Source organism: Notamacropus eugenii, chromosome 1 (genome assembly GCF_028372415.1).
Source record: "Notamacropus eugenii isolate mMacEug1 chromosome 1, mMacEug1.pri_v2, whole genome shotgun sequence".
In the NCBI taxonomy this organism is placed as follows: Eukaryota; Metazoa; Chordata; class Mammalia; order Diprotodontia; family Macropodidae; genus Notamacropus; species Notamacropus eugenii.
Window position 1 is genome coordinate 232661758 of NC_092872.1, and position 22984 is coordinate 232684741.

Consider the following 22984-nt stretch of genomic DNA (forward strand, 5'->3'; position numbering starts at 1 on the left):
CTCAAGGACCCCCTAATCCCAACCACCTTATTGTATTGATGAGAAAACTGAAATTATGACAGGTTAAGGCTGGTTCAAGGACATATACATAGTATGTAGACAAGAAAAAAATCAAAGGGGTTACTTGCTTTCTTGGTAAAGTCTACCCTTAAGGAAACTCACATGGTCCTAGTACACGTTCTCTATTTAGAAAACTGCAAATAGTAGTTCTCTCTTGCTTTGCTACTCTTTAATATTTCTTCTTTCTAGTCTGGAGATTGGGCATATACAGAAAGCAGGCAACAACACACGATTTTCCTTCCCTATATCCAGAGTATGTAACTCTTGCTGACCTTAGAAGGGACATGACAATTGCGATACTCTTTCCACTTTGCATCTTGAGGAGTGGCCAATAGTTTATAGATGGGTGCTTTTAGACCACTGTGGTCTGTATCTGTAGGACTGCCAATGGGAATGAAGATATATATATGTGCACACATTTAACATCACACTAGTAGGTTGATTTATCTAGTATTCCTGATGATAAGGGGTCATGGGGTTCTGTCAAACTACCATATCAAGCCAATGGAGCTGTATCAAATAGTTTCTCTCAGTCATGCACAAGCTAGGGTCACCTGAATCTGATCCCACCCATCAGGTTTTCCCCTTTTTTCTGCTTGGCTCAATGTTTCCATCTCCTGTTTTCTATGTTGTCAGGAGGCCCAGAAGATTAACAATGGCGCTACTCAGGCAGATGGCACCCTCAAACCAGTGGATGAAAAAGAGGAGGCAGTGGCAGCAGAAGTTGGCTGGATGACCTCTGTGAAAGACTGGGCGGGAGTGATGATATCTGCCCAGACATTAACTGGCAGAGTCCTGGTAAGGCTCCTAACCCTCTACTCAATTTTTTTCCATTTGCAATGATTATCTACTGCTTTTGTTGTTTTAAGAATGATTCTTTTTTCCCACGGCAAACTATATCCTGAGTATCCGCCCCACTCATTCTTGTGTTTTCTGATGGGTAGTGGTAAGATACTGACAAAGGAGAGGGATACTTTATATTTTCATCAAGAAGATGTGGTGTCTTTGCTGTTTCTCTAAAGTGGTCTCCTTCCCTGTGTCTGAAGAACAGGAGTCTTGATACTTTTCAAGGGAATTCATAGAAATTAGACTCCAGAATAATCTGCTTTGCAGCAGTCACAGCTGATGCCTCAGATCCCTCCTTTCTTTGCTTCCTTCCCTCATGAAAAGTGGATGAGAACAGTCCAAAAAATGAAAGGAAAAGCAAGGAAAATCACCACAGGGCTGGAAGTCTTCTGGGGCTCAAGACAGCTATAACTTGTGGAATAGTAAAGGCAGGACTTACTGGGAATGGCATTTCTCTCTGTCTGTGTGTCTTTATTTTGACTTGGGAGAGTCATTTACACTTTCCTGCTACTTAAAGAGGACTCATTTGCCTTGTGCTAGCTTCATTTGCCTATTTTGTAATCTCTTTTCCTTGAATCCAGGTGAGTTGGATATATAGGTCTCAGGTCTCCTATCTGAGTGATGGTTTCTGAATCTATAAGATGAGGAAATCAGATTAGATCATTCCTAAAGTCTCTCTCAACTCTGGTTCTCATTCATTTACTTTAAAGAATCTCAGAGGAAGGAGAGATGACTATGGACTGGAAAGGTCCTGCAGGGAAGTCCTCTAGGACATCAAGGTGACTTGATGAAACTAGATCATGTGAGGATCATTGGAAGGAATTGGAGATACTCAGCATGGGGAAGGGATGGCTTAACAGGGGCATGATCACTGCCCTCAACCATTTGAAGGATTTTTTTGTGGAAAAATGGATTAATAAATACCTTACGCACCTCTAGAGGACAGAATGAAGACCAAGATGTAGAAGCAACAGACAGGCAGATTTGGGCCTTCTAAAAGTTAGACCTGCCACAAAGGTACACTGTCCTTCTTCAGATATAATGAGTAATGAGTCCCCTAGCCCTGGAATTGTTCAAACAATGACTCATTTACCATGTGTCAGGAATGTTATAGAGATGATTTTTTTTTTGTTTATTTCACCTAAGAGTTGGGCTATTTAATATTGAAAGTGCTTTGAATTCCTTTCAGTTTACCCACTGATGGTTACATCTTAGATCCCATCATCTCACAGAATCTCAAGGTCCTGAGCTTTAAAAATTCTCCAACAACAACAATTAAAATTATTCTTTTGGTTCTTCTACTTTTTAGGCTCCCATTTACACCAAACCTGCTATTTTCTATTATTGTGATCGGTGGTCCCTTGATCCCTCCCTATGTTTGCAGTTTATAGAAACTAGGGAAATGCCTTCTCGTCAATCCTCCTCTGGGTCAAAGTTAATCACTCTCATTTTGTAACAAATTATTTTTCTTCTTCTAACCTCTCTTCAGAGCTATAGACCCTTATCTCTAACTGCCTTTAGGACACATCCTCTGGGTGTTCCACCAGTACCTCAAACTCAATAAATCTGAAACCAAAAGTTATTTCTCCTAAAACTCCTTTTTCACTATTTCTTTTTGTGGCACTAAAATCAACCAATTTACCAACAGACATTTATTATGCTCCTACTATGTGCCAGGTACTGAGGACACAAAAAGAAAAATGACTTAGTCCTTGATTTCAGGAACTTCCATTCTGCAAGAAGAGAAATGTACAATAACATAGGTTTGAAACATAGGCAGAGAGAGACTGGAATGGTGGTTTATTACTGTAGGAAATCCCAGATGAGGAAACTTCTTTTACCAAAGCAGTTTAGCACCTTCTTTGCAAATAGTAGTCTTAGAAAGTTGTCTCTAGCTCTTGGAAGTTAAATAACTTGCCTATAGTCACACAGCTGGTATGTATCAGAAGTGAAAGTCATTAAAAATATTTAAAAATTTATTTTGTTAAACACTTATTTAAACAAAGCAATATGAGGAAGTCATGCAAAGTACATTTCCATATTAGCCAGGAGAGAAAATACACATATATGCATGAGCACACACACACACACACAAAACAAGATAAGTAAAGTTAAAAAGTATGCTTTAATCTGTGCTCAGAATTCATCTCTCTGGAGATAGCATATTTCATAATGGGTCCTTCAAAATTGTCTTAGACCATTGTATTGATCAGAATATCTAAGTCTTTCACAGTTGAAAATCATTACAATATTGCTATGACTATGTACAATGATCTTCTGATTCTGCTCATTTCACTTTGCCTATGTTCATAGAAGTATTCCCAGGTTTTTCTGAACCCATCCTGCTTGTCATTCCTTATACCACATAAGTATTCCATCACAATCACAATCTAGCTATTCCCCAATTGATAGGCATCCCTTCAATTTCCAGTTCTTTGCCACTACAAAAAGAGGGCTAGAATTTTTTTTTGTACAACTAGCTCCTTTTTGAAACCCTTTTTAAAAATCTCTTTGGGATATAGATGTAGTAGTAGTTGCTAGGAAAAGGGTATGCAGTTTTATAACCCTTTGGGCATAGTCTCAAATTGTTCTCCAAAATGGTTTGACCAGTTTAAAACTCTACTAGTAGTGCATTAGTGTCCCAATTTTTCCACATACCATCTAGCATTTGTCATTGTCTTTTTTCTGTCTTAGTCTGATTGGTGTGAGGTGGTATCTCAGAGCTCTTTTAATTGATACTTCTTAAATCAATAGTGATTTAGAACATTTTTATGTGACTATTAATAGCTTTAATTTCTTCTTCTGAAAACTGACTGTTCATGTCTTTTTACCATTATCAATTGGTAAATGGCTCATTTTTTAACATAAATTTGGCTCAGTTCCATATATATTTGAGAAATGAAGTCTTTATCAGAGCAACTTGTTATAAAAATTTCCCCCTTATTCCCTGATTTCCTTCTAATCTTGTCTACATTAGTTTCATTTGTGCAAAACCTTTTTAATTTCATGTAGTCAAAATTGTACATTTCACTTCTGTGGTTCTGTCTATCTCTTATTTTCCATAAACTCTTCCTTTTTCCATAGTTCTGACAGACACATTTTTCCCTGACCCCCTAATTTACTTATGTCACCCTTTGTGTCTAAATCATTTAGCCATTTGACCATGTCTTGGTACACAATGTGAGGTGTTGGGCTATGCCTAATTTCTGTCAAACTGCTTTCCAATGGTGAAAGTACTTTTTGAGGAAGGAACATAAATAACTGGGGAATCTTAAAAGGATTCATGTAGAAGGTGGCATTTGAGATAAGTTCTAAAGGAAGTAAGGGATTTTATGAGTGAAAAGTGAGGAAAAAGGGAATTCTAGGCATTGGGAAAGTCAGTATAAAAGCAGGAAAATAGGATATGGAATATTCAAGAAAGCCAAGCTGAACCACAGAGTTAAGGCAAGGGAGTCATGTTATGACAATGCTGGAAAGATAGGATATGATTTATTGTGAAGGTCTGCCATGTTTATAACTTTGGAGTCAGTCAACTCTTCCTTCTCAGATCCAGCAAATTACTAGGTTTTGTTGATTTCCCTTTTTCTTTGTCCCTACAGCTATTGCGCAATATCTTCTCATTACAATTTGCCTGCACCATTCCAAGCACCTCCTAACAGACTATCTTTATTCTCTTAAATCCATTCTTGACTCCATGGCTACAATGGTATTTCCTAAGTGTTGATTCCCATTTCAAAATGAGGAGAAGTACCTAAAGGCACACACTAGATTTATTTCAGTCAGAACTAGAAGTCGGTTTTGTTTCTTTTTTCATCTACTAGTTCAATGCTCTCTCTCCCTTCCACATTCCATCCCTGTCCTGGACCAACATCTCTTACAACCTGTTTCCTTTTCAGGGACTGGGATCTTGGCTGTGGTATTTTGACATTACTTTACTTTAAACTAATTAGGTCCTGTGGCTTTTTGTCCTGGCTCTTAATATTTGCTTGCACAGACATTGCCTGCCCTCACGTCCAGGTTCACTATTACCTAATCTGCCAGCTGGTCTCTTTGGAAAAAATTCTACATCGGCCAAATCTTTTGTTCCTGGGTAGTTCACAGAATCATATCTATATGGGAACTTAGAGATCGTAGGATCATAGAATCGTAAACTTTCAATAAAGACAAAACCTTAGCGTTTATCTAGTATAATCCCCTCATATTTATAAATCGGGAAACCAAAGCCTAGAAATAGCATACAATTTGGCCAAAGTCATGTAGCTGGCTCAAGTCCAAGCCAAGACTAGGACTCACATCTCCTGACTCTCAGACTGGTCTCCTATTGTACAACATTATCTTCTTCCTATATGGGGTGCATCTGAACTGAGTATGGTGTCCAGCAGACAAAATCCTAGTATTTAGAAGGGACCTCAGTGCTTATCCATTTCAAACTCCTCATTTTTCAGATGAGAAAATTGAGGCCCAGGGAAGTTAAGCCTCTGGACTCCTTCTCAGAATCATGATTTTAAATAATTGAAGGAAATGCTAAATTTTAGTTAGATGTTAGTGAAAATTAAGATGTCACATTTTTCCTTTATAAATTCACAGACTCTTTGAAATATAAACATGGGTCAGTGTGTCCCAGGTTAAGAATCCCTGCCTTAAAAGAAGGCAAGTTTTTGTTGTGAATTGAGAAATGAATTTCTGTAGAGGTCTTGGCAAGGGGGCAGGAGGCATTTTTTCAGACATGCTGCTTCTCTCTCTCACACACACACAGGGTTCTATTTATCTAGAGTTGTCCAAATGTTTATCCTTGTAACAACAGGAGGATAGAAGCAAGAAGAGTTGGTAGGAGTGTCAGACTTTCCCCTTTCAATTTTTAATGTGTTTTCCTTCATGCATGGCTCTGAGACTCAGTCTTAACATCTGGTCTCTTTCTGACTCACCTTGTGGCTGAGTTGGTGCCCAGCTGAGTATGCTGGCTGAGGGTTTTTGGGGAGCAAAGCTCCCCTGGACATAGATTCTTAGAGACAATTCTAGAATAGATTAAGTTCAAGCCCCATTTCTGAAAGGTACTGACTTTGTGACCATATGTAACGCTTTGCTGCTCAGGATTCCTAGGGATTAAAAAGTGTGCTCACAAGGGAGATGATTAATTATGCTCAAATGTGAAAGTTATTTATATTAATAAGCAATATAAGAGGGTTTATGTAAATCTATTATGTCTATGCAAATCTTCAGTACTTAAGGAAATGTGACTCCATGGATATGGGTAGTCTCTTCTCAAATACAAACTGAAACCCATAGCATCTCTGAACTCAGCTGAGCTGCTTCCTGGATAACAGATTTGCAATGGGTTGTTGCACCCATCCTGGAAGCTATTTCAGCTTGACAGGACCTGCCAGATAGGAGTTGCATTCTCATGGGGTTGCCTTTCAAAATCTGGGTCACCTCCAGGAAACCCCAAGTCCCCATTACAGGACTTAATGCAGCCATGATAATCATTCACACTAATATAGGAGTTTACGAAACCTTTCATAATAACATCCTGGTGCACAGATGTTAGCATTATCATCCTCATTTCATTGATGAAGAATATAGTGTCTTGCTTTTGGTCATATAACTGATAAATGCCATAGGTGGGAGTGGAGTCTAAATTTGGGAGCTCCAAGGTTCATGGGCATTCCATGCCATTAACTAGCTTCTTTCTAACCAACCACCATAACCAACAGCTGTAGTTCTGTCATCAAAGCAATAATAGCTGTTTCTCTTTCACCCAGGAACCCTGAGGATCTTCCTCTCCCAGTTTGATTTTTTTTTTCTATTAAAGGGGCCACCCTTGAGTAACTACTTAAAGAGGCCTATTCATTGAATGGGTGTATCTCATTCAAAGTGAGAATCTGATAAACCTTAGCCCAAAATGGCCAGGGTCTCCCTAATGAATATCTGGCCACTGGACCCAGATGGCTTTGGAGGAGTGACCTTGCACAGCCCTCCCTCACAGTCTAAGTCAACTGCAAGTCATACCATCACCTTGATGTCATGGTCCCCTTTAAAAATGAAGGACAAAAGCAATATCCATTAGAGTGGTCAGTGCTATTGGGTCTCTTATGGCTCTAAGAAGCTTAGCTATTACTGAAAATCTACAGAAGCAGGAAGGCTGGTCTGGATCACACCTATCTTAGAGAACCATTCCATATAACAAACAGCATTTTTTTTTGGAGAAGTAAAAATAGACACAATTGATCAATAATGTGGAAAAGTCTGAACACCTCTGCCATGTATAACACCTGTAGACCTCCCACCTTCCTAAACAGGTGGGTTGAGTGTATCTTCTCCCATCTCTTCATTTGAGTCCTGCTTGATCTTCACAATTTTGTTACATTTTCTTTTGATTCTTTTGATGTGTAACTTTTCTTTCCATTTTCATTGTTGTAGTTACTGTGTATGTTAACACCTATATTCTTAACAGGATGGAAAGATCAGCATACCTCTCCCAAGAGCCAGTGAGATAGTAAGTTTTCTGCCAATGCATATAGTTGAAAGTCACCAATTTAAAGATGGTACCAAGATGGTACTTCTTCCAGAGAGCAAAGATTATGGAGTGAGAACAAAGCTATAACTAGGGTGGGGGTGACCAGAGATCTGTTTGGGGTGCCATCAACAGCTTAGAAAAAAACTGACTAGTTTGCAAGACTAATTATTAAAAACTGCTAAATACTTTATGGCTCACCTCTCACCAGCCATGCCCCCAAACCTGCCCTGTTCCACTCCCATCCTCCATGTTCTCCCAGGGGTTGTTCTGAGGTGCCTTAGAGGCTCCACTTGAATTGAGAGCATACTTTGTGCCCTATGCCCTGGACTTCAAAAACATTTGTTATAGACCTGATGGGCATCCAAGAGACCCTAATCTTAGTCCTGTGTAATCTTGGTCAAATCCCATTGCCTCTTGGGTCTTGGTTTCACCGTCTATGTAGTAAGGGAGATTAGACTAATAAGGTTCTGTTTTAGCTCTAGAACTCACTCTCTTTTTATTCTATTATTTGTATTTTACTCCATATTTACTCTTTTTTACTCCATCTCATTTTGTTCTTAGCTCAATAGAAATTCATATTTAAACATATTCAGAGACTGCTAGCCACAATTGGTAGCTGCTCCTTTATAAATATAGTCTTGGCCTGTCTCATTCACATAAATAAAACCCCAAACCTGGGACTAGTATGAAAATTATTTGAACTTTGTGAAAATAAATTTACATTTCAGTGATAACTGAGGCTTCTTTACACTCCCATTTTCTCTCAGGGTCTGGTTTCTTGGAGTGGGGAGCACTCACAGGGCACTCACGATTCAGAGGTCTCTCTATTGGAGATGTCAGGAGGAATTAAAAAAGAATCGACACTGCTGTCTCCCCAAAGATCTAGGATTCATTTCCTGCTCCTCAGTGTTCTCCCTTAGCATAAACTCTTGACTCTTTTCTCACTCGGGCATCTCTGAGTCTCTCTACTCATTAGAGATTATGTGGTATAGGAGATGGGGTGCTGGCTTCTAAGTCAAGAAAGACCTGGGTTCAAGTCCCACCTGTAATCCATATTGGTTGATTGACCCTGAGCAAGACATTTAACCTTTCAGTGTTCTGAGCAACTCCATAAGGCTCCAACTGGAATTCCTAGAGGAGATAAGCCTCACTGGTACATTCTCTTCACCAGTGAAATCATAGATAGGCCTGACACAAAGACAAAGTGTGGTATGGCAGTTACCCAACATATAGCATATGACTAATATAAATTAGGGAAGCTATTCTAGAATCCCAGGGCTTAGAGGAATAATAATGATTTACCATTTCTCTAGTGCTTTTAGCTTTGTAAAGTACTTTACATGTGTTATCTCATTTGGACCTTATAGCAACCCTGGGAGGAAGATGTTACTATGACCCCATTTAACAGATGAGAAAACTGATGTTGAAAGGGCCTGAGATTTAATGGACAGCCAAATGGCTCAGTGGATAGAGCACTGGGCCTGGAGTCAGGAAGGCCTGAATTCAAATCCAGCCTCAGGCACTCATTAGCTATGTGACCCTGGACAGGACACTTAACCTCTGTTTGTCTAAGCCACTGGAGAAGGAAATGGCAAACTGGTCTAGTATCTTTGCCAAGAAAACCCCATATGGCATCATGAAGGGTTGGACATGAGTCAACACCAACACCAACAAGATTTAGAAGGAACTTTAGAGTTTGTTTGTTTTAGTTCAATCTTTTTTGTTTTAAATCTGAGGATTCTGAGGCTCAGAGGGGAAGCTATTTACTCAAGACCACACAGTTAAATGGCACCTTGCAGGTTGTCCTTCTCTTATTTCATGCCTCCATATTTGCAGGTGTAGAGAGCCTTGGGATGAAGAAATAGCTCTAGGAACATTCTGCCTTCTTGAATACAGGATATTCTTAGGATATCTTTGTCTGAGAGTAGCGTGAAGCACTGTGGATGCCCCAGGTTCAGGGCTGGAGAAATACTTGAGATCACTGAGTACCCCAGGTCTCCCCATAATAAATGACTTCGTAAGCATTAAGGGAACTGGCATTCCTAGTTCCTCAGACACTTTCTGGGAGGTCTCCTTTTCTTCCTGTGAGAGATGTTCACCCCAAATCTCCTGGGGTGGTAGCCCTCTGTCTTTGCTCCTAGGTGTTGCTTCTTGATTACCTGGATTCTCCTTAGCTCTTTTGGCTGGGTAAGGAACAAAAGTCTGTATTTCTTTGTTCCCTTTATCTAACCAAGGTATGGAAGGGTAAGATCAAGCCAAGCTTTATAAGTGGCACTATAAGATGTAACACTTTTTTTTCCTGGCCATTTACCTAGATGGAGAGTTGTTCTTTTCTTTAATTCTTTCAGACCCTTGGGAGAACCAAAGCCCGACTTCTTTAACCTCTCTGATGTCCTAACCTTACCTTTTGCCATCTAGTCCTAGAATAAGGAGAGGAGGGCAGAGCTGGATGTTGGTCCTACTCTGCACAGGGGGCGCAGGGGTCATCATCATTGCCGTTCTCAGCTGTGAATGTGCTAAAGAGTCAGGAAGCCCTCAGGGATAATGGGGTGACTTGTTGGTCCTGCCTCATCAGGGACAATTGGGAACAAAGGTGAGTAATGCAGAGGGGCCAATGAACTGAGAAGAGCTCAGGATTATCAATAAGTAAAGATCAAAAAAGTAGAGAAAAGGAAGAAATCTTTGGGGAAGAGGGAAGTAGGTTAGTAATCTGAGAGCTCATTCCCTTTCCTGCCTGGGGTCTCTTTCTTAATTCCTATTTCCCATGCTGCCCTAATTTGCTCACACTGCCTCACTTATCTCTAATCCCTGAGTTTGCTTGTTTCTCCTCCAGATTGTCCTCACTGGCTTTGCTGCTGGCCCTAAGGCTTCCCTTCCATCTCTTTTAGGAAAATGACGTTCTGAGACTTGCCCTTCTCTGTCATTTTGTTAGCTAACCTTTCTCCTCATCTCAAATTTCACTTCAGGAATGATCACATCTAATTCAACTGAATGGCAACATACCTCTTTGTTTGCACTGGGGAGATTTAAAAAGGGGAGGGATCATCCCTCCTCTCCAGATAGATGGATGAGAGTAACTCTGTATTTGTTTAAACGTTTCATATGTGACACTTTAAATCTCTATCTTTTTCCGTCTCTCTATCTCCCCCTTTATCCATCCATCCATCCATCCATCCATCCATCCATCCATCCATCCATCCACCCATCTATCTATGTATCTATCTATGTATCTATGTATCTATGTATCTATCTATGTATCTATCTATGTATCTATGTATCTATGTATCTATCTATCTATCTATCTATCTATCTATCTATCTATCTATCTATCTATCTATCTTTCTACGACCAATCTGTGCTGATCTCAGAGGGCACAAAAGGAAACGTGTGTCAAATACTACTCTTTAAATGTTGAAATAATCCTGTTAGTTTAATGGAGTTAAATAGATCTTCCTTCATAGCCAGACTATTTACACATGAAATTGGACCCTTTGAATAAAGGCAATATGCTTAATCAAATATTGGAAACATTCTCAAGATATTCATTTTACTTTTCCCTTTAGGTAACTTTTATGGGGTATGTTTTCCTTGCAATGGTTTCTTTTAGTTTTATTTCTATGAAGACCTTTTGACAAACTGATGCACAGTTCTATATCACTATAGCATTTTAGAGCTTCCAGAGACCTCAGAGATCTTATATTCTGATATACTTATCTTCCAGATGAAGAAACCCAGCTCTAGAAAGGGGATGCCTTAGGCAAGTCATTTAATATGACCTATTCCAAGGTCATAAGAAGGTTAATAGTGGCCAATGAATGTGAATTCAAACCCCAGCTTTGTCATTTTACCTTGGGCATTATTTTACTTCCCCGGGTCTTGGTTTCCTCATCTGTAAAATGGTGGAATGGCTGATTCTGAAAGTCCCTTCCAATTCTAAATCCTTGACGAAATGAACTGTAATTAGTAAGCACTCAAAACTATTCTTTTTATTAGACTCATTATCTCATATTTTCGGAAAGTCTAGGCAAAATAAAATTTAGCCTCTGATACTTACTAGCTCTGGGCTAGTCATTTAAGCCTGCTTGCCTCAGTTTCCTCATCTGTAAAATGAGCCAGAGAAGGAAATGGCAAATGACTCCAGTATTTTTGCCAAGAAAACCCCAAATGGGATCACAGAGAGTTGGACATAACTGGAAAATGACTGAACAAGAACATGTGCTATATGCTGTGTGAAATGTTTGGAACAGGGATAAGGGATGGACCTGTGATTTCTTTGGTGAAGGCACCTAACTCCCAGGTAACTAATCTCCTAATGCAAGTCAGCAACTTCTCTGCAACCCACAGGCTTGCAAGACTTCCCAGGGCACTCAGAGGTTAAGTGGCTTGCCCAGGGACATACAGCCAGTTTGTAAACGTCAGAGGCGTTTTCCTGAGTTGGAGGCAGCTTGTCTATCATGTACATTCTGGGGATTCAAAAACAACCCCCCAAAAATCCTTACCCTCAAGGAGCTTATGTTCCAATAGGAGATGCCAACATTGTGATGTCCATTCTTTGTTCTTGAAAAGAAGCAATAACCACAACCACACAACACAACACAGACAACATGAACAGGGGAGAGATAGTCAGGGTAGGGACGTCAAAGGGATGGTGGTTGTAGTGGAAGGGCAATCATTAGACATTTTCTTTCCAGGAACAGTAGTATGAATTTGATTACTGTTCCCAGAGAGGAAGGGGATGAGATGGGGTGATTGTATATGTGCAGCCGCATGGCATGAGCACAGTCAGGGAGAGATAGAAATAGCACGACACATCTGGGTAGGGCTAGTTGTGGCAAATGCTCACCAAGGGCTGGGTTAGAAACCTGAGAACTGAGTGGGAGGTGGCGGCTAGACCACAGAAATATGACCAGAATATTTTGTACAGAACACTCCCATCATGTGCTGCATACAAGAGAGTCGTGACATCCAGAAATGGCTGTGTTTTAGCAAAAATATCTCACAGGGAAGGAGTGTGTCTCACTTTACAAGGTACATATGTTCCTGAAAAATTGTGTGTCAACTGAACTTTTGTGTGTTGAATTCAATTTAAAATTGCTACGTACAAGAATTATGTGGTAAATCATTTTGTAGAGAAAGTAATTGCCCCCTAATTTATCTTTAATATAAATATAGACTTTCATATTTTGAGTATGTTTAAAATGAGGCTTACCTCATTGTCCTATCTTATAGGGCATAAAAGGGAATGTGTGTGAAATTGTAATATGAATCTGCAATGGATCATGATTCATATTTCATTGATGCTAGTAAACCAGAGGTAGCATGGTGTATACAGTTGAAAAAAGTGCTGGATTTGGAATGGAAGATTTGAGTTCAAACCCCATTATTGCCATATATCACCTTGGGCAAGTCATTTAATATCTTTCACCCTCAGTTTCCTTGTATGTAAAATGAGGGGTCTGTACTCTATGACCTCTGAGGTTCCTTTCAGTTTTAAACCTGTGATCTAGTGAGTAGCCAGTAAGTACAGGATTAAGGACTCACTGTGTGCTAAACACACAAACGTCTTACCCTCAATAGGTTTATATTTTATAAGGAGAGAAAATATGTACATTTTATATATGTCTGTTTATCTATCTATCTATCTATCTATCTATCTATCTATCTATCTATCTATCTAATCTGTTTATCTAACCATCTATCCAACTATTCCTCTATCTACTTATCTACCTATTTTTCTATCTATCCATCTGTGTATGTATGTATGTATGTATTTATCTATCTATCTGACTGTCTGTCTATCTACCCATCCATCCGTCTATCTGTCCATCTGTCTGTCTGTCTATCTACTTATCTGTTTATCTATTCATCCATCTATCTACTTATCTACCTACTTTTCCATCTATCCATCTGTGTATGTATGTATTTGTCTATCTATCCATCTGTCTATTAGCTATTTAATCTATCTATCATCATCTATCTAATCTATCTTTCTATCTCTCTACTCTCTCTTTCTCTCTTTCCCTTTCTCTAAGCATATACACAAAATATACACAGTATCTACCAGGAATTTGGGAAGAAGGGTGCTAAAAGTTAGCTTGGGGGGGTGGCAAATCAGAAAAAGCTTCACATAGAAACTAGTCCTTGGGTTGAGCTTTGACAGTAGAAGTAGAACGAGGAAGAAGTGCATTCCAGGAATGAAGAACAGCCTGCAAAAAGTCACAAAGGTGAGAAGTGGAGTCTTTTATGTGAGAAACAGGAAGAAGGACATTTTGACTGAACTGTGCAGTGTCTGAAGGGGAGCAATATCTAATAAACCTGGAAAGGTAGATTATAACGAGGTCATGAAGAGCTTTTAATGTCATCCAGAAGAGGTTGTATTTGATCCTGGTTACAATAGGGAGTACTGGAGTTTATTGAGTAAATGAGTGCTATGGTCATACGTGTACTTTGGGAGCTATGTTGGAGGATGGATTGCAAAGATGAGAGACAGGGAGACCAACTAGGAAGTTACTTGCAAGAGTCTAAGGAAGGGCTGATGAGGACCTGAGCTAAGGTAATGGCCACCTGTGGAGAGAAGACAATGGATGTGGGATGTATGGTGGAGGTAGAATCGATGAGAATTGGTGACTAATTGTATATATGCAGTGAAGAAGAATGAGGGGTTGAGGATGACAGGAAATTTGTGAACCTGAAGAAAGGGGTGGTGTCCTTGATAGAAATGGGAAATTCCAAAGAAGGCCATCCATTCAATGGCACAGATTGTAATCTGCCTGCTCCTAGTTGTCCAAAGAGTGCTCCCTAACTCACCAGTCTTGTGTTATGGTTTTTAAAATGTGGTGGCTCTTAAATCTGAGTTACGCTGTTGTCTGAAAGTGACTCAGCAAGTGACTATTCTAACTTATGTCTGGTTCATAGTGTGTGTGTGTGTGTGTGTGTGTGTGTGTGTGTGTGTGTGTGTGTGTGTGTGTGTGTGTGTGTGTGTGTGAGAGAGATGGAGAGAGACAGACACACAGAGACAGAGAGACAGAGAGAGACAGAGAGATTGTACCAGTCTATGGGAACATGGAATGTGGTTCTCACTACCTTGGCAGATAGACACACAAATCTTTGTTTATCCCCTCAAACTATTGAGACCTGATCAAACCCCCAATATACAGTTAACAAAACTGAGGCACAGACATACCATGATGTCCCTTCAAGTCCCCCAAGAAGCCATTGAGCTTTCACTCTGTTTAGGGTGTAGATTGCAAAAAGGGCCACCCTCCCCAACTCCATGGTGTCTATCTTAAAAAGTTAAACCTAGGGTGTAGGGATTGGTAGGGAAGCCAAAGGAACAGCGGCAAAGGTAATTGTGTTTTCTTTACTAGATCTCCCTCCCCCTCCTCAGTTTCCTTGAGGGTTTGCCTTTCCTAGCCTATGGTGATTGGCACCAGGGCAGTCAGTCCACACTCGCTGCCTGCTGAGTTTCCCCTACGAGCTTTGTAAAGAGTAGCTGTTAATTTTATTAGTTTCTTTTGTTGGCCTCTCTGCACCCCCAGGCTCCAGGAGTTATGGTGGAAACTGGAGAGAGGCTCAGAAATCAATCCTCTGGAGTGGAGAAAGAAAAATTCCTGCCAGTGGAACAGGCTACTCCATCCATGCTGGTCATCTCTGGCATCTAAGACTTGTGGCATGCCAAGCCTTACCCTACCATCACTCTCAAACACACCCATTCCTGGATAGCTGCCATGGGGAGCTCAGCTGGGCCCGAGGGTGGGCTTTCAGGGGTAGGGAATGTGCAGCCTTGAGGCTGCATGTGGCTCTCTAGGTGCTTAAGTGTGGCCCTTTGACTGAATCCAAACTTCACAGAGTAAATCCCCTTAATAAAAGGATTTGTTCTGTAAACTTGGACTCAGTCAAAAGATAGCACCCACAAACCTAGTAAGACACATGTGACCCTCTAGGTCCTCAAGTGAGGCCCTTTGACTGAATCCAGACCTCACAGAAGAAATCTGATTTGTTCACTACTCCTGGCTTAGGCTCTTTTTTCTCTCCTTTCTTTCTAGTAGTTCCTCTTTCCCTCATGAATTTGGCCTTTCCTTCCTTTCCATCTCTCTCTCTCTCCATTCCTCCCTTTCACTCTTCCTTCTTTTCCCATCCTATCTTTCTTATCTGTTTAAGGAAACACAGCCAATGGAACATCAATAGCCATTTAGTGAGTACTGGTCCAGTGAAGAAATGGAGCTAGTGAGGAGATGTAGGAGATGGAACATAAAATCTCCCATGATGACAGAGAAAGGATGCAAATAATAATATTAATAATAGCTAACATCTGCACATTAGAGTTTGGAGACATTGTCTCATTTGATTCTCATAATAATTCTGTGGAGGGAGGTACTTTTATAATCACTGTTTTACAGATGAGGGAACTGAGGCTGAGAGAGGTTAATTGGACTAGGGTCATACTGGGCAGGGTACTCTCTGACCACAAATCCAATCCTCTGTTTACTATGCTTTGTGCTCCTACAGATCTGGCTAAACTCAAAAGTTTTCTTAGGATTAATCGTGTTGGCTCTGGGCACACAAAAATTGAAGAAGTCTGGATGACCAGAGGGGTCCCTGGTCCCAGACCAGCCAGCTGATAGCGTTTACTTCACAGACTCACTTCATTGGAGCCAGTTCAGGTTCTACCTTCTGTGAGCCTCCCTCTTGCTAGCCTGACTCACGGTGAGCTGAGCCAGGAAATTCTCACTCCATGAAGCCTCTGGGAGCTGGCACAGAGCCGGGGGTGGTTAGGGATTGGCATCCGATCTGTACATTGTAGATGGTATGTGTCACAGGAAACCCCTTGCTGCAGTGACCAATGAATCGTGTGGAAAGAAGGAGAAATGAAATCTGTGCTTCCTCTCTCTAGACCTGGGGATGGAGTGAAACAGATAAGCAGGGATGGGGCTGGTTTGAGGAGATTGCTGTGTATTGAGTTGGATTTTCATACTAACGCCAGGTGTGATACTGGAGAACCAGGGCCATGCACACAATGAAAGAAGGAGAAAAGCTGGAAAACATCAGAAGGCTGACCGGCTTTTAGCACAATCAGTTCTTGAGACTTAATAAATGCTTGTTGGCTGATTGACTGGTCTTTGGGGTGCTCAAAATTTGTTTTGCAACTAAATTTACTTCCCTGTCAAACATTTCCAGGGATAGAAACAACTCATTAAGGCTTCAAGATTGCTATTTATTGCCCTGAATTGCATAAAATAAAATCAAAGCGGACTCAAGAGCCCTGAATGTGATAAAGACCCCTCTTAGACCATACGTGTCACTTAGTTCAGTAGGTAAGAGCATGGCATTATTTTTTTGATTTTAGATGAGCTTTGTGGTTTCCTTGGCATAAGGCAGTAGTTCTCAAAGGACCCCATTATAACCTAAAAAGTATTGAGGAACCACCCCAATAGCTGATCTTTTTGGGTTATCCTAGGAGTGTATTGGTAAAGGCTTAACAACGAACTCACCCCAAACTGTGCATATGACACTTCTAAAATTTTAATCTTCATTTAAAGTATTTTCCTCCTCATTTCATCCAGTCTAGACAATCAACAAAATAATAACTCAAAGCCACATTTATAGAGTTTGCCAATTTCTGAGGAGTAAATGTTAACAGTGAAAATTTAACAATTGACTCTCACAAGTCAATTCAAGCTGATTCCAACACACCACTTATATTTTGCAACAGATACAATAATAGAAATTAAAATGTTTTAACGTTACTATAAAATTATTTTTGACCTTGGGTACTTCATAAAAGGGACTCAGGGACCTCCAAAGGTCCAGAACACAATTTTGAGAACCACTGAGAACTGATAAGAAAATTCCTTTGTCCTTGCAACTCTGAGTTGTAGAGTTTCCTGTGTCACTGTGTGGTTAAGGAATTTGCCCAGAGTCACAACAGTTGGCCAGATCTCTCTTTCTATTTTGCTCCCCTGACACTTATAGGGTATGTCTCTAAGAATGTTAAAGTCATGGCTTTCACCCTTGTGCGGACTCTTCATCATATGGAGATGGATGAGATCCTTAATGAAAAAGTTATAGGATTTGGAGCAAGAAAGAGCCTTAGAAATCATCTGCCTCATTTTATTCATGAGGAAACTTGGGCCCAGGGAGATGAAAGGACTTACTCATGGTCATAGAGGCACTAAGTGTGTTTTCTGAACCAAGATCTTTTGGCTCTGCATCCCAAGTTCCTTCCATTCTACCAGTGTTGACTATTGGGCAAGAGAGTGTTCGTGGCTCAGTCCAGCCCTCCCCCACAACTAGTGAAGCAGGTATGTGTCTTTTAGATGGTGTTTGTAAGATTATCTTTATATCCAAAGGACAATAATACAAATACCTTTCATGTGGGGGGAGGAGCTTTGTCAGTGTCCCCCTGCCCCTTCTTCCCCCCAGATACTGGTGCTGATTTTGCTTACATGTCAGTGTCCTGTATCAGCATTTAAAAATATTCAGATGAACGGAAGCTCTCCATAGTAAATTTCCAATTCAAGAAAGTTCTTTAGCTGCAAGACTCAAAAATAGCGAGATGATGATGACTCTGATGTCAACATTTATTGGAGCTCAACTCACATGTGCTTGGAAAAATCACACTCGGGACCATACGAAGGCTTATGTTACCAAGTTTAGTTTACTAAGTTTAGGAGGAGGCAGACTGACTCGTGACTGGAGAACTGAAATGTCCAACCAAGTTTAGTGTACCAGAAAGTCCCATTTTTAGACAATGGTTTGGACCAAAGCCATTCCTTTAAAAAAAAAGCTTTTCTGAAAAAGACAGAAATTCACATTTTACCCTAAATATTTTATTGAAAAAGGGTCATTCTCTCTTTTCTGTATATTCAGGAGATAAGATACACAAAAACTTAAAAAAAAGATGAAAGACTCCTAAGTTTCAAGTAGATTAGCTCTTCCAATTGGCCATTTTCATAATGGCAATTTGGATGTAAATGGTATGATGGAAAGACAGGACTTTATTGGACCTTTCAACAGGAGAGCCAGTATATAATCCGGCAAGAGCGAATACCCTATTGATATAATTAATCCCAATTTCCCTCTAGATGCCTCCCATAAAGCAAAAACCAGTCCTTGGCTTAACCTAGAATGAAAGTATTTTGGAGTTGAACGAGACTTTTTTGTTGTTGATCAGTTGTTTTCAGTTGTGTCTGACTCTTTGTGACCCCATTTGGAGTTTTCTGGTGAGAGATACTGGAGTGGTTTGCCATCTCCTTCTCCAGAATGGGATCTTAGAGATTATAATGTATTCAAATCTGTTCATTTTCCTGATAAGAATACTGAGATCTACAATGCTGACTTAACTTTAAGTTTTGATCTTGTAACTACAGAGATAGGAATAGAATCTAGGTTTTCTGCCTCCCTGGTCCTGTCCAACTCTACCTTACAATTGAGGAAACTGAGGCACTGAGAATGAAATAATTTATCCAATGTTTTCTGAGATTCTTTACTTAAGGATTATATCTGAGATTCTGGTTGAAGTAAAAGAGATTATGAATTGTAAATTCTTCCACACACATAAGGAGTGAATTTTAATGGTTTTTTTATATGAAAAGCTGGACTCTTCCCAAAATTATTTCCAGATTCTGCCTTTTTGCTTTCCATACTCAACCTGTAAGAGAAGAGGTTGAGCTTTTCCCCTTCCCAATGATTTCATGAGTGTGTATGTGGGGCTTGGCTGAGGGAGGGATAGAGGAGGGAACCACAGAAAAAGTTGGAGAAAAAAGGATCTTTTCCCCACCACTTCCATCTCAATTAGACTAAAAATAGCAAGAAATGGTAATAGGGAGATAAAAGTGTGGCATTTCAAAGAGCCTTGGCTGCAGCAGCCTCTCTTCCCAGGGAGAGCTGTCTGGAAAGGTTGCTGTCCAACTGTGAGCCTGAAGATGACTTGGTTTAGCAGAGGATGGGTGGATCTCACTTAGGCTTCCCAGAATTCCTTCTCCTTTGAGAAATGGGACCCTGCTCACTGTAACTTTTATCAGTTTCAAAATAATACAAGGATCAAATGATGCCTGCCTTGATTAGAAGATTCCATTGGGAGCTTAACTGAACCATCAGAATTTTGCACTGGGCTCTCTGCCCATGTAAGTACCCCACCAATAGAACATGGTTTCTGTAAAAAGACAACCTGCTTTCAGAAGCATGGAAGAAAAATCATAATCCTGTTTTTGTCCTGTCCTGCTCCTTCAGAAGCAGATTCCCTCTGGGTTTCTGTGCAGGCTCTTGTATATTTGGGGCTCTTTAGGATAGCATTTTCTGCCTGTGAGTTATTTTTCCTTATTTTAGATCATTCACTGAAAAAAAAAAAAGAAAGCAATTCTCTTTTCTGGTCCATTGAATGTGCCTCTACATACCCTTAGGCAGTTAGGGACTTTGGTAGTTATCAAACTGAAAAAAAGAGCTCAAAAATTAGCAAATTTTCACTGGCCTTGATGGGGTGTGGGGGGCAGTGTAGTGGAAAGATTACTGGCTTAGATTCAGGATGCCTGGGTTATTTTTAATCCTGGTTCAGTTAAGTCATATGTGTCCTTGGTGGAAGGGGCAGCTAGGTGGTGCAGTAGATAGAATACTAACACTGGAAGCAGGAGGACCTGAGTTCAAATCCAACCTCAGACACTTACTAGCTCTGTGACATTGGGCAAGTCCCTTAACCTCATCTGTCTCAATCTCCTTCTCTGTAAAATTGAGGATAATATATTATATAATTATTATATAAATGCTTGATATGTTTTATTGTTACTATCATTGTTATCATATTTGTAAAGCATTTAACACAATGTTTGCTATTTAGTAGGTGCTATATTAATCCTCATTCCCTTCCCTTTCCCTTGAGGGCAGGGCAAGTTTTTGCTCCCTTTTTTTTTGTATCCTCAGAATTTAGCACAGTGCTTGACACATAGTAACCATTTAGCAAATGCTAATTGGTTGATCGATTGATCAGCAATTGAATTTATCCAGCTATTTTGCAAATCTATCCCAGGATGAAATTACATTCTCTTTTGAATAGAAGCTCCTTGAAGACAGAAGCTGCCTTAATTTTTTTTTAATTTGCTTTGGTGTCCTCATAATCTATCACACTGCTTTGCACACAGTAGACATTTAATAAATGTTTGTGGTTTGGACTGGGTTGGAGACAAGTGTACTCCATCCCTCTATTGCTGTTAGTGTTTCATAATACTCAGTAAATTAATCAATAAACATATTAATTACCTATGTTCCAGGCATTGTGCTAAGTGCTGGGGATACAAAAAAACCCCAAAAAACAAAAGTTAGCTCTGTCCCTCAATGTGGAAGACAACAAACTAAGACACATGTAAGCAAGGTATATATAACATAAATGGGAAATAATTAATAGAGAAAAGGCACTAGAATGAAGGTTTGGGGAAGATTTTCAGTAAGAGAAAGGATATTAGGTGAGATGTAAAGAAAGCTGGGAAGGTCAGTAGGCCGAGAGGAGGAGAGAAAACATTCCAGTAACAGAAAAGGGCAAAATCATGTACTCTCAGATACTAGAACCTTCCTGTGTGTGTGTGTGTGTGTGTGTGTGTGTGTGTGTATGTGTGTGTGCATGCACATACATACAAATACAAATATATGTACATACTATCTCCCTCTGCTAGATAATAAACTCCTCCAGGGTACAGATTGTTCCCCCAATACCTTGGACAGTAACTAGCATGCAGTAAGTGCTTAATAAATATTTTTTGCTTGATGAAAAGAACAACAAAAGGTAGTTTAACTCTGTAACAAAGCAGAACACACAAGAAGTTGGTTGGGAAGTTGTTACATTGACTAAAATTCCATGGCAAGCCATGTTATGGATTACTAGTGGATTGTCTCAGGCAATTTGCGGCTCCCAGAATGCATCAGATGAAACCTTACTTTGGGATCACTACTTAGGTGGAATGAGAAAGCAGCCTCCTGCAGAGAATCACAAAATCAAGTCAGAACTAGAAGAGAAGGGGAGGGAACATACATTTAGTAAGCACCTACTATGTGCCAGAAACTGTGTTAAGCATTTTACAATATTATCTCATTTGATCCTCACAACAACCCTTGGAGGTAGGTACTATTATGATCCTCATTTTATAGTTAAGGAAATGGGCAATCAGATGTTAAGTGACTTGCCAGGGTCACACAGGTAGGAAGTATCTGACGTCAAATTTGAACTCAGGTCTTCCTGACTCCAGGTCTTGTGCACTATGCACTGTGGTGCCACCTAGCTGCCTTAAAGAACGTTTAATCTGATCCCCTCATTTTACAGATGAGGACATTCACTTCTCACAGCTATGAAGAAGCAGAGCTGGAGCTGGGGCATCTTGATCCCATGTTTAGTATACTCCAATTTCATGTGACTTAATCTACGTGATTCAGCCAGTGGAGAATTAAATTGTAGGAGTGAGAGCTGGCTTCATTTAGGGATCAGAAGTGTCGAGGTACCTTCCCTGAATGCTAACCAATGATAACAACATTGATATTGCTTCAGAAGGACTGGGTTTAATTCCTGATACTAGTATTTACCAGATCTGTGCTCTTGGGCAAGCCACAATTTTGTTGATCCCCATTTTCTTCATCTGTAGAAAGGGAGAAATAATATTTGCACTGTCTACAGTTTTATAAGCACTATAATAATGGCAAAACCAGTTTTCTTATCTTTGGAAACTAATGAAATATGACTGAATTTATTTATACTGATTTGCTCGTGCTTTTTAAAAGAACATGTGAGAAAAAGAAACCTCTTGGTGAAAGAAAGTATATTTGTTGACTGATGAAGAACAAGTCCAATGTGGATGTCCCCTGAGTGCGTTTCCATAGAAGATCATCTCCAAGGACTCTGTTCTATTTGAGATTAAGGGTCATCTGCATTTAACACACCCTATATGGAGAATATATGTATTCCACCAGGCATTCGCCCAAAGCCAAAAGATAAAAATTCTTTTCCCTGGGCTGAGATGGAAAGATACAGACAGAAGGAACAGAAATATATAAATAACTAGATTCTCTTTCATTTGAGATTCTTTTAGAAGCAGCCTCTGGTGCTAATTATTTCTGCTGCAGATTGCTACTGCCGACCTGGAATCCCAATCATTCTGCCATAGGTGGCATAGTTTTTGAGATTTGAAGTGACATGGAAAAACCAGTTCTTCTGAAAGATAATTTTGTTTATATTAAACAGACACATTAAGCCATTTACAAGAGAGCTGTTTGTTCTCAGTGATCTAGAGGAAATCTGAATATCTAATTCAGAGCCCTTTAATAATTTTCAAAAGAACAACAGTCATAATTGGATGACTCGAAACTTTCCCAGACTGCCCATCCGTGATCTCAAGGCACTTAGAGAGGACCCGTTATCAATCAGTGTGTTAAGCATCCAGGGAGGTATGAAAGCAGATAAGATATGGTTCCTGTCCTCAAGCAGCTAACACCCCAGCAGGAGAGCTTATTCATCTTCCCACTGGCATTTTTCATCTTTCTGACAGGATGTGCTTATCATTAGTGCCGTGTGTCATGTGATGGAAATAG

At 40.0% G+C, this 22984-nt stretch overlaps 1 protein-coding gene across 9 annotated transcripts in view; it reads left to right on the top strand.

Annotated features, from left to right (window-relative positions):
* KCNMA1 (potassium calcium-activated channel subfamily M alpha 1) overlaps positions 1 to 22984 on the top strand; it is a 904559-nt gene that overhangs the window by 247830 nt on the left and 633745 nt on the right. For all 9 annotated transcript variants that reach the window (XM_072636209.1, XM_072636218.1, XM_072636155.1 and 6 more), the window contains exon 2: positions 697 to 858. In XM_072636209.1, the coding sequence (XP_072492310.1) occupies positions 697 to 858 (162 nt within the window). The remainder of the gene's footprint in view (positions 1 to 696; positions 859 to 22984) is intronic.